The sequence below is a fragment of the Pangasianodon hypophthalmus genome, chromosome 20, assembly GCF_027358585.1.
Source record: "Pangasianodon hypophthalmus isolate fPanHyp1 chromosome 20, fPanHyp1.pri, whole genome shotgun sequence".
Classification (NCBI taxonomy): domain Eukaryota; kingdom Metazoa; phylum Chordata; class Actinopteri; order Siluriformes; family Pangasiidae; genus Pangasianodon; species Pangasianodon hypophthalmus.
Genome location: NC_069729.1, coordinates 1,920,586 through 1,938,220, shown reverse-complemented (window position 1 = coordinate 1,938,220; position 17,635 = coordinate 1,920,586). Strand labels below are relative to the sequence as shown.

The window sequence follows — 17,635 nt, the reverse complement described above, 5'->3', positions numbered from 1 at the left end:
TTAAAGAAAATCTCAAAGTGCTACATAAAGAGTCATAATAACATACAGCAATTAAAACCAGCTGCCAACTGAGATTAGCAGAGAAATTTAAACTATATTAAAACACTTTTTAAAAAGGTACGTCATTGTCATGTGGGAGAGTTTAGTGCAGCAGAAAATTTCCCTTTATATTATATTACAACATTAAATCATTCACACATTGCCAATGTACAATGGGTGGTTGTTGCTGTTAGCTAGGGTTAGCAAGCAACAGCACAAAAATGTAATAATTAACAGAACTGAAGTACAACATTACAATGGGTTATTATGTGTGATAAATATTGAGGTAAAATTTTAAAAATGTCAAAATTCTTTTTACTCTGAAAGGAAAAGGTGGAAAAATACTGAAATATTCTTTTCAGCTTTAAAAATTTCTCTGAGAATTGATGAAGAATTGTGTCTGCAGTTTGAGATCAGTCAGGCGCTTCCTGTTTCCACCATCAGGCGTTTTCAGATCGACGGACGAGGCAGAATTACCTCCAATCAAACCTTCGACTACCAGAATGGACCACGGGTGAGCTGAGCTGAACAGGGTTAAGGCACGGGTTTATCATATCTAACCGACACTACAGCTATAGATCTGAATAAACGTGTCTGTCTTTCTGCAGGAGTTTTCTCTGTCTGTGGTTGTGAGAGACAGACAGGCGTCTAACTGCAGTGGGACGGTGAGGATCAAAGTTCTAAAAGTTTACACTCAGCCCCTGGACTTCCTGTGAGTTGAAGCATTTTTTTAATTGGTAACTTGTGGTGATCTTCAGTACAATAAATCGTAGTTAATTTTCAGTTGGTCTCTAGTCTTCCCGTTCAGAACGTCTCCCTTTTGGAGAACCAAGGAGCAGGAGCTGCGGTTGCGACCGTGCGAGCCGACCCGAGTGTCTCGGCTGTGTTTTACACGTTTGTGAAACTGTACCCACCTTACAAAATAGGGCGAGGTGAGTACTGTACATCCCGGAATTCACCTCACTTAAATGTTCATCTTATTCAAATGTTATAACAGTAAAAGGGTGACAGTAGAGTCCGGTACGGTGTCCTGTTGTAGGTCAATTCTCTGCTCTAACACACAAATCAGAATGATAATTAGTTTTGAGTCAGATGTCCTGTTGTATTACAACTGTAGCATTTAGTTTACAATCCACAATCTGCTTGTAAATAAATGTAAGGTATCACATCACCAAGAGGTAAAAGAGAGATCAATTAGCCGTCATGACGTAAATTAACCTGGGAAACCGTTACACGACTTCACTTCAGCGCAAATCTGTGATTTCACCAACGTCACAACTGACTAAAGTGGTCTTCTAGCTGATGCTTGTGGAACTTTGTGTTCATATAAATGCTTCTCAGTTTTACTGTAGCCCTTTCAAAGTGTTAGCAAAAAGTGTAAAAATGAGCAGTATTAGTATTAGCAGCATTATTATTATTAATTTTCTCTGCAGTAATAATCCTGTGTTAATTGGTTCTAGAGGACGGCGTCATCAGAACGGCGTATAATCTGGATTTAGAGGCAGACGCAACCTTAACACAGACGGTTCTGTTGGTTCGGGCCCTCAGCGTTCTGGAGGATCGTAGTGGAACCGCTACGGTCACCGTAAACGTCCTGGACGTGAATGAACACCCTCCATTCTGCTCTCCGTCTGTTATCATGTAAGGACATGCACACAGGTCTGCAGGAGCATCGACCAACAGCAGTGATTTACTGTCAGGGTTCACACACGTCCTCAAAGTGCTTAAGATTGCCTGAATTGAGCTTTTTGAAATTTTAGGCCTGGAATATCTAGAAAATTGGCATTTCTTTGTCCATAAGTGCTTGAAATTTCTTTAAATACTCAACAAACTTTAATGACAGCATGAGCTATTCCTGTCTGTTCTGATAAACACTTTCAAGCCGGCTGAAATCTGAACTAGCTACATGGAAACAAACAATAGCCTAACAACGGTCACACTCAGACCGACGCTAACCTTGTGATTCGACTGGCTGATTTAGGGCTCCTGGGTCCTTCAGGCAAAACATCATTGTGCTTCAGACTATAAGTTCGGACACGCAGTTCTTTAGCCTAGTTATTTGGATGTCCTGAAACGTACACTGCAGGGCATGTAAAGAGTCAGGGCACGTAATCAGTTTTATCTCTTCACTCACCCTCAGCCTGTACTTGAACAATGTTGAAAGATTTTTAAAAAGTCTCATTTATATGTAAATACACGTGAAATACACGTCTAAAGCAGTGTTTAAACACGTCTCTCCAGTTTAACCGTACCCGAGACCACGGAGGTGGGACGCAGTCTGGGCTCGATCACGTGTCTCGATATTGACGTCACCAACCACAGCATTTCTCTCACACTCATCGAGAATGACGTCTCGCGCTTCAGGTTCCGTCTGAGGGACGGCCAGCTGCAGGTAACACACACACACACACACACACACACACACACACAGGTAGGGAATCGTGCACTGTGTGTCTTATCTGGACAGCTAGGTTTTTACTACCTGATTATTCTTTTTATTTACATCATTTTCAGGTGAACAGCAGTTTGGATTATGACATTGAAGGTGTTGCTGCCAATCACTTCCAGTACGAGGCGACCATCTTGGCTACTGACTCTGGGAGTCCCGCGTTATCGAGTCAGTAGTTACATCATTGAACCGCCACTGGTCATTCAGAGTGAACATATTTGTATTAATACATTTCCCTCGTGTCTGTATGTGTAAAAATAACTGGTTTGGGTCAACGCCAATTTAAATGCACTTTAGAGTAATTTAAACTGAAAATTCACTTTTACATTTGCTTTTTAACTATTTCATGCATAGGGTCCACACTTAATCAATCTAAGGCAGTTTTTAGTAAAATATAAGATGTAAAAGTCACCTCCAAGTCACCTGACACAGGAGAGCAAGAATTACTGAAGTTCCATACTGCAGCTTTAAATATTTCAGTCTCCAGCCTGAATCACAGAATTGCTGATGTGGTGTGAAGATCAGAAAAAAAAATTAAACTCTTCACCTGTATCTGTTGTTTGCAGCTGAAGTTCAGGTCCTGATCACGGTGACTCCGGTGAACGAGTTTGACCCGCAGGTGGTGTCACCGCTGGTTCTGCCGGTACCGGAGGATTCTCAGCGCGGGACGGTCGTGGCTGTGGTGGAGGCTGTGGATCAGGACTGGCCTTTTCACGCCATCAGACTCTCCATCGCTGAGGGACACGCCCTTTTCTCCATAGACCCCATAGGAGGTGAGACAGTGGGACTTGTTTATATACTCCAATACGTGGCTACTAAAACATGAGTATTCTGAGTCAGTGTTAAGTCAGAATGAGGAGGTTCTGGGTTCGAGGATGTGTAAACTGCAGCCTTTTAATCAATTAATATTGATTAATAAGTTAATATCGAGCCTTTATAGCTAGAGATAAAATATGACAGAATTATTTTTAAAATGATTCACAAAAATCTCAGAAAAAAAGGGTTTTGTTCTCGACCCAGATGATGTGTGGTCCTGACACCATTAAAAAGCAGTCACAGTTCTCACTAAGCCACCTTAGCTATTTTATTATCACTCATTTTTCAAGAGCTATTAAGAGTTTTTTCATATAAACCCTTTAGTAGGGATGTTTTCTCCAGCAGGTGGTGTACGTGACCCTAAAGCTTTGAAAATTGGCTAAACTTACTTTGAAAATGGCTCAGTGGTGACAGATGTGACCCAAATTCACAGTTTGGTTGTCTGTTTGCGTAGCAGTGCGGATGCTGGACGTCTCTGAGAAATGTTTACTTTTCCCAACAAAGTTATAAAAAGAAGTGATGATAGAAAAATGTGAATCAGGGATCTGAGTCTGGGGTCACCAATGGTCACCGTTATACACAAGATGCTAAATGACTAATGTTGATTTTGTGTGTGTGTGTGTGTGTGTGTGTGTGTGTGTAGGGCAGCTGTACCTGAGGTCCGAGCTGGACTTTGAAGAGAAACATTTCCACACAGTGAAGGTTCAGGCTGTGGACTTTGACCAGGATGTGGACCGAACCAACCAGCGGACGAGTGTGACGGACATCACCATCCAAGTGCAGGTGGGGAAAAGGACAACAGCACAGATTATATGGAATATATATAAATATTTTTGGGGGGCAGGGGGAAGATGTCTTTTTAACATTTGAAAGCTTTTTTTTTTAACAAAACTTTATTTATATGAATAAATATTATACACCGATCAGCCATAACATTAAAATCACCTGCCTAATATTGTGTAGATCCTCTTTGTGCCACCAAAACAGCTCTGACCCATGGAGCCATGGACTTCACAAGACCTCAGAAGGTGTGCTGTGGTATCTGGCACCAAAACATTAGCAGCAGATCCTTGAAGTCCTCTACAAGTTGTGAGGTGGAGCCTCCATGGATCGGACTTGTTTGTCCAGCACGTCCCACAGATGCTCGATCAGATTGAGATCTGGGGAATTTGGAGGCCAAGTCAACACCTTGAACTCTTTGTCATGTTTCTCAAACCATTCCTGAACAATTTTTGCAGTGTGGCAGGGAGCATTATCCTGCTGAAAGAGGCCACTGCCATTAGGGAACACCGTTGCAGTGAAAGAGTGTACTTGATCTCCAACAAAGTTTAGGTAGGTGGTACGTGTCAAAGTAACATACATGTGAATGCCAGGACCCAAAGTTTCCCAGCAGAACATCGCCCAGAACATCACACTGCCTCCACCAGCTTTCCTTCTTCCCACAGTGCATCCTGGTGCCATCTCTTCCCCAGGTAAGCGACACACACACACCCAGCTATCAACATGTAAAAGAAAACGTGATTCATCTGACCAGGTCACTCTCTCCCATTGCTCCATGGTCCAGTTCTGATGCTCAGATGCCCATTGTAGGAGCTTTTGGAAGTGGACAGGGTTCAGCATGGACATTCTGACCTGTCTGCAGCTACACAGCTCCATACGCAGCAAGCCGCGATGCACTGTGTGTTCTGACACCTTTCTATCATAGCCAGAATTAACTTTTTCAGTAATTTGTACTACAGTAGCTCTTCTGTGGGATCGGACCAGAAGGGTGAGCCTTCGCTTCCCACCATGCATGACCCTGTCGCCGGTTCACCGGTTGTCCTTCCGTGGACCACTTTTGGTAGGTACTAACCACTGCATACCGGGAATGCCCCACAAGACCTGCTGTTTGGAGATGCTCTGACCCAGTCATCTAGCCATCACAATTTGGCCCTTTGCAAAGTCACTTAGATCCTTATACTTGCCCATTTTTCCTGCTTCCAGCACATTAACTTCAGGAAGTGACTGATCACTCGCTGCCTAATATATCCCAGCCCTTGACAGGTGCCACTGTAATGAGATAATCAATGTTATTCACTTCACCTGTCAGAAGTTTTAATGTTATGGCTGATCGGTGTACATTATTCCACAGCAGTGGTCCACATTACAGTTGTGAAGTTTTTGAAGCAAAAACTAACTAACTAACTAACTAAATAATTTTTTTACTACTTTAATATTTTTAGATGCTTTTCTACAAAAAGTAATTATCGACTTTCATTTTCATTTATGGCTAGAAGATTGTAATTAAAATACTGTAATACACTATTTATCTAATTAATTAATCTAATTAATAAAAATGAATATGACCAGTAGATGACAGTTTTTTTTATTCCATCTAAGCATCACAGAATGATCTCGCTCTCATTTTTCCTCTCAGAACGTGAACGATAACGCTCCTGTGTGTGACCCCGTCTCATACGAGTCCACCATCTTCTCCACTCTGGCCGCTGGAGTCGGCATCATCACCCTCACCTGCACAGACGCAGACGGAGACGCGCTCACCGCCACCATCACCAATGGTCACTGATTAATTATAACCCCCATAAACGTATATAACATCCTCACAGCAACCGCATGAATTACACTAATTATATCCAACATTCGGATAGTACTAATTATATCTAATCCACAGGTCTGAGAGGGTGTGTCTCCTTCCAAATGTTTCTCAAAATTAAAAAAAAAACCTTCTGAAAGCTCTGCAAATGAAAGAGTGGTTTGTTTGGGGTTTCCATTTACAGTCTTTCCCAAAAATCAATCAATCAATCAATCAATATATGCAAAATTAGACAGTTTAGAAGAACTGTAATTATAATATTCCTGTATAATACTTACTCATGCCAAAGATAAAATCAATATGTAAATAAAACAGTTTATTATAAAATAACAAACATTAAAAAAGTCATCACGGCATTTTAGCTCGTTTCAGAATGGGATCTGATTTTTTTTCCTCATTCGTTCTTGTGTAGAAATGGCAAACGTGACTTTTGCTGAATGATGTATCTCGTTGCGCAGGTGCTGTGGTGGACCGGTTCCAGATGAACGGACTGACTCTGTCCTCCAGAAACGTTTTCTCCTTCGTGCCGGACGGTGTGTACGATGACACCTGGTATGAGGTCACTGTCAGAGTGTCTGATGGGAAATTCAGCACTGATGCAGTGGTCTACATCACCGTGGTTCCCTGGAGCACCACAAAACCAACCACGCCCACTACTGTGAGTATAACACTGAGACCACACCCACTACACTGGGTACAACACTGAGACCACGCCCACTACTGTGAGTATAACACTGAGACCACACCCACTACACTGGGTACAACACTGAGACTACACCCACTACTGTGAGTATAACACTGAGACCACACCCACTACACTGGGTACAACCCTGAGACCACGCCCACTACTGTGAGTATAACACTGAGACCACACCCACTACACTGGGTATAACACTGAGACCACACCCACTACACTGGGTATAACACTGAGACCACACCCACTACACTGGGTACAACACTGAGACCACGCCCACTACTGTGAGTATAACACTGAGACCACACCCACTACACTGGGTACAACACTGAGACTACACCCACTACTGTGAGTATAACACTGAGACCACACCCACTACACTGGGTACAACCCTGAGACCACGCCCACTACTGTGAGTATAACACTGAGACCACACCCACTACACTGGGTATAACACTGAGACTACACCCACTACACTGGGTATAACACTGAGACTACACCCACTACCATAAGCACAACACTGAGGCCACACCCACTACTCTGACCACAACACTGAGACCACACCCGCTACACTGGGTACAACACTGAGACCACACCCACTACTCTGACCACAACCCTGAGACCACACCCACTACACTGGGTACAACCCTGAGACCACACCCACTACTCTGACCACAACCCTGAGACCACACCCACTACACTGGGTACAACCCTGAGACCACACCCACTACACTGGGTACAACCCTGAGACCACACCCACTACACTGGGTACAACCCTGAGACCACACCCACTACACTGGGTACAACCCTGAGACCACACCCACTACCATAAGCACAACACTGAGACCACACCCACTACACTGGGTACAACACTGAGACCACACCCACTACTCTGACCACAACACTGAGACCACTCCCAGTATGATCAACTGATTACAGAGCTGAGAAGTGTGATTGTCCACACACACAAACACACACACACACACACACACACACACACTGTATACACCACAATGACTTCAGTTAGAGGAAATGTGATTACTGAAACCAGCTCGTTTTGAGTGCTGCTGTGATTGTGATGGTTAAATTGAATTAAGCTCAGATTGCCCGAGCCTCGGAACACAATCGTAAAACCCCTTTCGTTTTGTGTAACTCGATTTCAGTTCTGCACCTCAGGCACTTTTCTCTAATCCGCCATGAAACTCTAGGAGCTGAAGCCAAAAAAACCCCAGTGCTGACTAATTACAGCAAACAGTGAGAAAGCATTGCCTGAAGCACAGGAGCCATGTTGTGAGGTCCTTTTAAAAAGCCTCGTCTGAACAGTTTTTAATGAACTGATTGACATTTCCTCAAGAGTCGAGTTGAAAGATATTAATGCTACATTAAGTATCAACACAATCTCTCTGTTTCAACCTTGCCTAAAGTATAAAGCAAGACAATGCGGCTTTCACAACTTAACATTTCGAAAAGTTTATTAATCATACCAGCTCATCACAGAAAATTTACACAAATACACTGGATTATGCCATTTCCCCCCTGATTTCTTGCAGTTAATAATCGCAATACTGCTCAAACCTTATTCAGTCCAGCAGCCCTGGAGAACAAACGCTTTATTAAAATCTGGAAATCAAATTAAATTCCCGTTATTAATTCCGAGCTCGAGACAGAATTCCCAAATGATGAAAGTTATTATATTACAGTTCTGCACTAATTCTGCCAGTTTGTTTGAGTAAGTGGACACTATTGCACATTTCAGTCTTTCACATTCACTCTGAAAACTACAGACTAGTGAAAGGCATGTGTGTGTGTGTGCGTGTGTGTGTGTGTGTGTGTGTGTGTGTGTGTGTGTGTGTAGACAAAAGCTCCTCGGGTGGTGACAGTGCTGAGGGGTGTGTGGGCCCCTGAGCCCTGGTTCGTGGCTGTTCTTACACTCACAGGAGCTTTACTGCTGCTCACAGTCGGACTGCTCACATGGGCCATGTGCACACGGTATGCTCACACACACACACACACACACACACACACACACACACACACACACACACACACAGAGGGGTTACAGGATTATTCCCTCATGTCTGTTGATATATTTGCAGAAACTCCACTTGGGAAAAAGAGGAGCAGTCACTGAGTCCACATAGAGACAGGTGAGAAAACACACACACACACACACACACACACACACACACACACAGAGAGTACACGCTACAGTTATTCCTATAGCGAATAATAATGTGCTTTCCATTTGACTCCATCAGTGTGCAGAAGAAAGATGGGATGGGAAATCACACAGCTTCAGATGAGGGTGAAAAGGTGAGTGTGTGTTCATCTCACACACTGGGCTCGTCGTGTACAGCAACAGAACCTCGGGGCTCAGTGCCGGGTCAGGTTGTTACTGAACTCGAAACCCAATGAAACATTCATATTCAGATCATCATCACAGTCGCCTCAGAATGAGCAGAGTAAAGAGTTAAACATCAGACATTCATGTTATAATTACGAGTTAGGACTATTCCGAAACTGCTATTACGCAGAAATCAGCCTGTAATAAACGAATCCTGCTTTTTCCTGAAGATGTCACTAGATGGCAGCGTGAGTCTCTCCAGAGTGGAAATACATGAAGACGTCACAGTAAGTCTGGGCGAAAAATGACATCACAGTGACACTGTTTCCCCCAAAACAATACAAAACAACACAAACAACACAACACCTACTTACGGAAGTTTCCTGTTTTTTCTTTCACACAGAGATTTAACGGAAAAGCTCAAGACCCAGGTAAGACAAAGTTTGATGTCTGACTTACACAAGAAAATTCCTTACAGTTCAGTAACTACATCCAAAATGGCATCCAATTTGTTTGAGATAGTGACTGCTTTAAGTCTGCCTTCATGCATTCTGCACGCAAAAGGGGCGGGGCTTATAGTAGATACCTGACAGGTGGTTACAAAACTCATCTTCCATTTCACTTTGGTCAACGTTGCAAACCTGTAGCTTCATGTTAAATACAAAAACACACTTCTTGTGCCATTTTGGATGCGGCGTAACGCATCACACACATTCTCCTTCTGTGTGTCTTCAGTGTCTGGGCGGAGTTACCTGTTTAACTCGGTGACTGGTGAGCGTCGGTGGCTGGACACGCCCACTGCAGACACGCACGTCTAATATCCCGCAAGACACACACACACACACACCTGTTCACCTTCCACCTGTCAGGACACTCTCACATCAATGCTAACAAGAGGTGAAAGTAACTAGACATTAGGCCACACCCACTTTCTAGACAATTCTACAACTGTTTTAAGTCATCCTGTCCATTTTAAAAAATTATGACGTCATACAGCGTCAGAAACCACATCAGCAAGTCTGAGCTGACTGATGAGACGCAGATTTAGTTTACTAAGCAGTAAGTTTGCTGCATGAACCTCCCAGCTCCTCCACCTAAGGTTCAGCTTTCCCTTTAATCCGAAATAATTCCGTGTAAACGTAAAGGGAGAGAAGACAGATTTCAGATTTCATACGTTATGCGTATCAGATTGACGAAGGTGTAAAATGTCCAGATGGAATAGAAATAATCTAATATTGTCACTAAATGATAAAAATATCTTATAAAAGTGCATGTGACGCAGAGCTGATCAATTATTACGATCAATATTTTAACAATAACCAATATGTAATGATAACTAGCAATTTATTACAATCTTACTTTATAATCCGATTTTGACTGACATGTTAAAAAATAATAAAAGGCAAACCAAACTCATTTACCAAGTTTGAAAATGCATTAAGATTCTGCCCCAGTGTGTGTGTGTGTGTGTGTCTGTGGGGCAACAAATAAATTACACAGCCTCATCTCTAGTGACTTAACTTTTATTTAAATTAAATCATTATACAGGACTTATCATTTTAACGTTTAGCAAAAACACTACCCTTTTTTTATCGATTAGATTTTTTTGACTAATTACTTATAAGATCTTTTTCTCCTTACATGGCGTCATAGTGTACAGAGAGAGAGATGGATGTGAGGAGGATAATAATACATAATAATAATAATAATAATAATAATAATAAAGGCACAGGATGGAATGGATGAGAGAGATCTATCCTCATACACACTTGACAGCTCCGAGTCCTGAACTCTCACTAATCCGCATTTACATTTCTGCAGACTGTGTATTTAATGTTTTAAATAATTTTTTAACATAATTTTAGAAAGGAATGTCTGTAGAGACTCTGCGGTGCACGATGATGTTTTGTTTGGATATAAATGACGACGTGTAAACATTATTTTTTACAAAATCTTTCCTTTTTTTTCAATCTACTTTCTCTCTGTGAATCTGCTGCTTCTATAAAAACACTTTATGCAATTAAATGTTTAATAAAATCTGCACATCAGATTCTCTAGACTAAAACAAAAGTATTCATATAAAAAGTTTTTTTGCTCTTTTTCTTTTTTTTTTTTTTTAGCTCTGCTATTACTCAAAAATAAACAAAGAAAAAAAAAAAAAAAAAAACATTGATTAAAATAAAAAAATACAATAAATCGTGATTTGCGGTTGAAGCCCGAAGGAGGTTAATAACGATCAGACGATGAAGCTGCAGTCTAAAATCAGACAGGAAAAAGAGACATGATGTAATGAGTGAGGAGGAGAGAGAGAGAGAGAGAGAGAGAGAGAGAGAGAGAGACGGATGGAGGGATGGATGGAGGGGAACACTGATGGGTCGGGGAAGGTGACGGTCGGTGAAATGGCGAATGCTCTGAGCACTCGGGGACTCGGCCGTTCCAAAAGCAGGCTGAAGCAGGAAACAGTTACAGTGCAGTCAGTCAGAACACCTTCACCTGCTCATCACTCCAGTTCAAGTCTGAGAAAGGAAAAAGAGAGAAAGAGAGAGAGAGAGAGAGAGAGAGAGAGAGAGCGCAAGACAGAGTGAGAAAGAAAGATGAAGACAGTGTGACGAAGTGAAAGACAGAGGAAGAGATATAGACAGATAGAGCAAGAGGAAATGAAAGTGACACAGAGAGAGAGAGAGAGAGAGAGAGAGAGAGAGAGAGAGAGAGAGAAAGGGAGAGTGACAGACAGAAGAACAGATAGAAAGACAGAGGGAAGGTAAGGAGTGAAGGGAGAGGGAGAGAAAGACATCGTCATTGTGACTGTTTGTGCCAGACAATAATCCTGTAACTACATTAATGGTGTATAGGTGATGCACATACATGTGCATACACTTTGTGTGTGTGTGTGTGTGTGTGTGTGTGTACCTGAGCCCGTAGTCAGTGGGCCTTTCCTCTAAAACAGTCCGCAGTCGCGCAGGTTGTTCTTGATGATGACGTCGGTGACGGCGTCGAAGACGAACTGGATGTTCTCGGTGTCGGTGGCGCAGGTGAAGTGCGAGTAGATCTCCTTGGTGTCCTTCTTCTTGTTCAGATCCTCAAACTTGGTGCGGATGAACTCGGACGCCTCGGCGTACGTGCTGGACCCTGGGACACGGACAGAATTCACACGTCCACGCCTCGTTAGTGAGGAATCGTGGGCTGTGCTGTTACAGGAAAATAATCCGAAAACAACTGGCTGCTGTGACAGAGTGAAGTTACTGTTACCATCCTCAAGCTGATGATTTTCCTCTAACAGCACATACAATACTGCTGCTCTCATACCACAGCAATGTGCCCACGATTACAGTCGTTTAGTTAACACAGTCTACGTTTTATCCGTTTATAGTTACACGTAATGACGCAGCTTGTCATGCTACTGTCCGGAAAAATTACTGACCGTTTCAAAGCACTGGCACTGGAGACTCCTTCCATAAAATGTTACATAAAAATCTTCAGAAAACCTAACCAACAATTATACATTTTTCCTTTTTGATAAACAGATTTTTAAAAAAAATCGTTTAATTAGTCTTTGTGTGATTATGTGGCCTGGCTGCTGTACACGTCCCTGTGATTGAGCTGTTACTATAGAAACGATAACAGTATTAGAACACGCGCTGTCATTTATGTTACAGCCGGAACGACTAGAAAATGAGTCTGCACCTTGTGATTTGGTGTAAAGCTCTTTATCAGACTTTCAATTTCACACAAACTCTGAACGTGTGGCCTACAGGAGATTTGTTGGATTCTTGCTGGATTTGTTTTCTACCTGTGTACTCGGGGAAGCAGATGGTCAGAGGGCTGTGTGCGATCTTCTTCTCAAACAGGTCCTTCTTGTTGAGGAAGAGGATGATGGACGTCTCCGTGAACCACTTGTTGTTGCAGATGCTGTCGAACAGCTTCATGCTCTCGTGCATGCGGTTCTGAGAGGGAAGGAATTAAAACTAAGTAAACAAAGCTGTAGACTTGGTGCTCTAAACTCCGCTGTGCTCCTGATTTTGTGAGATACATGCCATCGGGACTTTGCATACATGCGATGGTCCTATATCACATGACATTGGCTAGAGCTAATAGATTGTAGGTGACAGTTTTACAGTTCTTCTACACAAGCAGAACAAGCCTAATGCTGCTCAATAAGAGTTATTTATTTTAAAAAGCACATTAAAACACATTTGTACACCTTTCTCTTTATCAGTTTGTGTAGCTAATAATCACGTCAAGCTGAGTGTGTAGTAATGAGGTTCATTAAGCACACACAGAGGAGACTTAACTCCGCAAAATGAGAACCATGTCACTCTAAGAGCGCTGCTCGGATGTGTTTGGGAAAAAAGAAAAGTGGAGGTGCCGTGTGCGGTGGAGCGAGTTCTCTCACCATCTCCTCGTCCTCGGCCAGCACCAGGTCGTAAGCGCTCATGGCCACGCAGAAGATGATGGCAGTGACGCCCTCGAAGCAGTGGATCCATTTCTTCCTCTCGGAACGCTGACCTCCAACGTCGAACATCCTGCGGAGAGAGCAGCGTTCCCGTTTTTAATTCTATACCACATCTGACTCTTTCTTTAATAACTCGCTTTGTCTTTAATAGTCAGAAAGGTGATGATCGTAAAACGTGCTGCGAAAGGATGACCGCTTGGCTCTATTCTGTTTCAGCAAATGATATATTTATGCTGAAAATAAAGATACTAAAATCAGTCTATTTTATATGAAAAGAAGAAATCAGTCTGAATATATTGACAAAACATTTGGCAGTTGATCGGATCAGATATTATATCAAGTCTGATCCACTACTGATGCAGTATTTCGTATGTTAGGGGATGCATCATCACTGTCATCCTCCTCCTCAGGGTTAAAGGAACACAGGTCTGTCCTTCCTCTGTGCTGTGTGTGTGTGTGTGAGAGAGAGAGAGTGTGTGTGTTTGGCTGGGTGGGGGCACTAACGATGCCATTTCAGTGGCATTTGCTGCCATTTCCGTGTGGGCACTGTTGCCGTGGTTACACCCAGCTGGAGAGAGAGTGAGAGAGAGATGCTCCTGTCCAGTGTGTGTTAATCATGGTGTAAGTGGACTGAGGAAAACTGCAGCACTATTACCACTGGCTCTGTGTGTGTGTGTGTGTGTGTGTGTGTGTGTGAGAGAGAGAGAGAGAGAGAGAGAGAGAGAGATGAACTGTTATTGTTGTCGCCGTTTGTGTGTTTTGGAGTATTTTAGAAAATGCCATTATCACCTGGAGATGTAGGTTTACATGTTTTACAACCTCGTTTGTGTGTGTGTGTCTCTGACTCACTCACTCTCTGTGTATCTGTCAGTCTCTGCAGCTCTATGTGTGTATGTGTGTGTGTGTATGTGTGTGTGTGTGTGTGTGTGTGTGTGTGTGTGTGTGCGCGCACATGTCTCTTTCTCTAATCTTCTGTGTCAGGGACAGAAAACACAAATATAGTTTAAGGTATGTGAAAATGCATGATGCGTTGTCTGGTGTTAGAGAATGTTGTAAGACATTACAGTGTGTGTGTGTGTGTGTGTGTGTGTGTGTGTGTGTGTGTGTGTGTGTATAATGTAATCATACAACAAAATCAATCATACAATAAAAAAAAATTTTTTTTAGATGTCTGAAAGTTCAGACACTCACACACAAACACACACAAACACACACACACACACACACACACACACACACACACACACACACACACACACACACACACAAAAAGGGACTGTTTTAAATTTCAGGTGACAGATTGCTTTCTGAGTGACGTGCATGGCCGCGTTTGATGTTTGAGTCGGAGCAAACGTGTCCTTCAGCGTCATCAGACTCACAGAGCGCAGGAACCCGAGTCATCACGACTCTGCACCTAAAGGGCTCGTTAGACTTCAGCTGCTTCTGAGAGACGACTCGGATGACCTTCACAACTCTCTGAGCTAGTTCTGATAGTTCTAAAAGCTCACTTTCTGATTAGCTTCAGGGGTGTGTGTGTGTGTGTGTGTGTGTGTGTGTGTGTGTGTGTGTGTGTGTGTGTGTGTGTGTGGTGAATAATCGACAATGTGTGGAGTGGAGGCATCTTGCAGGCTTGTAGAATGACAGGAGAACAGGGTGGGGGGGGGGGGGGGGGGGGGTCAGAGAGACAAGCGGAGAAGAGAGAGGAGGAGAGAGTGACAGGAGATCAGAGAGAAAGAGGAGGAGAGAGAGACAGGCGGAGAGAGAGACAGGCGGAGAGAGAGACAGGCGGAGAGAGAGAGAGAGACAGGCGGAGAGAGAGACAGGAGGAGAGAGAGAGAGAGACAGGCGGAGAGAGAGACGGGAGATCAGAGAGAAAGAGGAGGAGAGAGAGAGACAGGCGGAGAGAGAGAGACAGGCAGAGAGAGAGACAGGAGGAGAGAGAGACAGGAGGAGAGAGAGACAGGAGGAGAGAGAGAGACAGGCGGAGAGAGAGACGGGAGATCAGAGAGAAAGAGGAGGAGAGAGAGAGACAGGCGGAGAGAGAGACAGGAGGAGAGAGAGAGAGACAGGCGGAGAGAGAGACGGGAGATCAGAGAGAAAGAGGAGGAGAGAGAGAGACAGGAGGTCGGAGAGAAAGAGGAGGAGAGAGAGAGACAGGAGATCAGAGAGAGAGACAGGAGGTCAGAGAGAGACAGACAGGAGGAGAGAGAGACAGGAGGTCAGAGAGAGACAGACAGGAGGAGAGAGAGACAGACAGGAGGAGAGAGAGACAGACAGGAGGAGAGAGAGACAGGCCAGGGCTTACTGATGCACAGATTTTTAGATAGATGAGAATAAGAATTCTGTATATGATTCTGTAAAGATTAACTGGCGCTAGCGTAAGTGGGGAAAGATGATCGGATTGCTTTATTTAGTCTTAGTAAAGTAATAAAAAAGTAAATAAAATAAAAAGGAGAAAGAGACGGGGACACAGTGTAAAATATTCACCATCTCTGTGTAGCAAACACGAGTGTTTTATTAAACATGCAGCAAAGTCTGAACGAAAATAAAAGCAGAGGAACTACAGAAAACAAAACAACAACTCATCTTATGGGCCTAATATTCTCACACACACACACACACACACACACACACACAAAAAGCACTCACTTGAAGTGGAGATCTTTGAAGGTGAAGTGTGTCTCTACGATGCCCGTGGTCTTCACTCGAGTCCTCAACACGTCAGACTGGGTCGGGATGTAGTCCGCTTTGGCTATTCTCTCCAGGTCATTCAGGTAGCTGACAAACACACACACACACACACACACACACACACACACACACACAAAAACACACACACACAATCAAATCAATGGAAGCTTTGTTTACATTTCATTTTTGGCCAAACTGTTCCTGTGAATCAGAAAATATCTGCATCAGCTGTTTTCTATTTGGTGTTTCCTGGCTGTACCCTGAAGCCTGTGACAGAACCCACAACCACACACACACACACACACACACACACACACACACACACACACACACACACACACACACACACACACACACACACACACACACACACACACACACACACACACACACACACAGCGTCCCCTTTCCTTCTTATCTACGTGCAGAAGTGGGAACGATACACCTTGTGCGTCACTCATTAAGACGGGAGACATCTCGAGACGTGGAATAAACAGCTGTTGTCACTGTGAAGCTCATCACACACTCGGCTCTGTAGGCAGACATGGCGTGCAGATCGATTGAGCTGCGCGCGTGCGCACGCACGCACACACACACACACACACCAAACGCTCTCACGGTGATTACATGGTCCTGAGAGCACTTGATTTGGGGAATATGGGTGCTTGTTGGCTCAGGTGTGGAGTTTGATTGAGACTCTGCTCTGCTCATTAGGGCTGAATGGAGCAGCAACAGAGCGCTGATGAGACTCACTTCAGCTTCACTGCATTACTACAACAACAACAACAACAACAACAACAACAACGCCGTGTGAACAGGTTCAGTTTCAGCTCAGTCTGAGCCGTCTCACATGACTGAGCTCATCTTAATGACACCAACACCATGTGCTTGTGCTCAAAATAAAAACCCAGAGAAAAAAATTGTGCTTAAAAACGGTCTGTACAGCACAGAAACATTTCAGGATCACATTTCACGTTGCTGTTTTATTTGTAGAAATAACCAGAATGCCAACAAAACTAACCTCAAGCGCTCTCACGGCCGTCGATCACTTGAGCGTTTGTTTGTGTACACTAATTCCCTGCTCATAATGACGGCAATAAAATTACCGGTGCGTAATTAGTTGTTAGCCGTTTAATTAATTCCGTTAATTATACGATGCCTCAGCTGTTTGATCCCCGTTTAACAGCCACACCTTGAATAGTATTCATCTGTAACGAATCAGTTGTAATTAATTAGCGTTTGGATGAAGTGTACAATCTACAGAGGCTCTTGTGTTGACTTTGGAAATGCACGTGTGGTGAAAAACCAGTCGCACAAGTTGGAAGTGTTTTGAGAAATACCGCTGCTGAGATTGCAACCACGATCATTTCCAACCACGACAGAGACAGCTACAATAAACACGGGATTCGCACAACACAAGAGAGTCAGATGACTTTTATTTAAGTTAAGTTAGACCTATGGTAAGGAGAGCCACTTCAGTAACCAGTGTATCAGTCACCACTTTAACACAATTTTTACACATAAAAGAACTCTTTAAAATTAAACTATTCCAATAC

General features: G+C 43.3%; 2 protein-coding genes across 2 annotated transcripts in view; one reads left to right on the top strand and one right to left on the bottom strand.

Annotated features, from left to right (window-relative positions):
- Positions 1-296: 296 nt before the first annotated feature.
- Positions 297-10,304, top strand: LOC113539705 (cadherin-related family member 4). The gene is made up of 17 exons (XM_053227273.1): positions 297-308; positions 446-553; positions 648-751; positions 835-971; positions 1,500-1,680; positions 2,281-2,431; positions 2,554-2,656; positions 3,055-3,261; positions 3,948-4,087; positions 5,721-5,862; positions 6,356-6,555; positions 8,447-8,580; positions 8,688-8,738; positions 8,850-8,904; positions 9,166-9,222; positions 9,339-9,366; positions 9,671-10,304. Exons 1-17 carry the CDS (start codon positions 297-299, stop codon positions 9,751-9,753), a joined length of 1,893 nt encoding a protein of 630 aa, XP_053083248.1. The 3' UTR covers positions 9,754-10,304.
- A 138-nt stretch (positions 10,305-10,442) lies between these two features.
- The window catches only part of gnai2a (guanine nucleotide binding protein (G protein), alpha inhibiting activity polypeptide 2a), a 51,314-nt gene continuing 44,121 nt past the window's right edge, over positions 10,443-17,635 (bottom strand). Inside the window, exons 5-9 of the mRNA XM_034313997.2 lie at positions 16,038-16,166; positions 13,329-13,458; positions 12,726-12,879; positions 11,846-12,064; positions 10,443-11,451 (exon numbers count right to left, since the gene is read on the bottom strand). Coding sequence (XP_034169888.1) covers positions 11,874-12,064; positions 12,726-12,879; positions 13,329-13,458; positions 16,038-16,166 — 604 coding nt within the window. The 3' untranslated portion in view covers positions 10,443-11,451; positions 11,846-11,873. The remainder of the gene's footprint in view (positions 11,452-11,845; positions 12,065-12,725; positions 12,880-13,328; positions 13,459-16,037; positions 16,167-17,635) is intronic.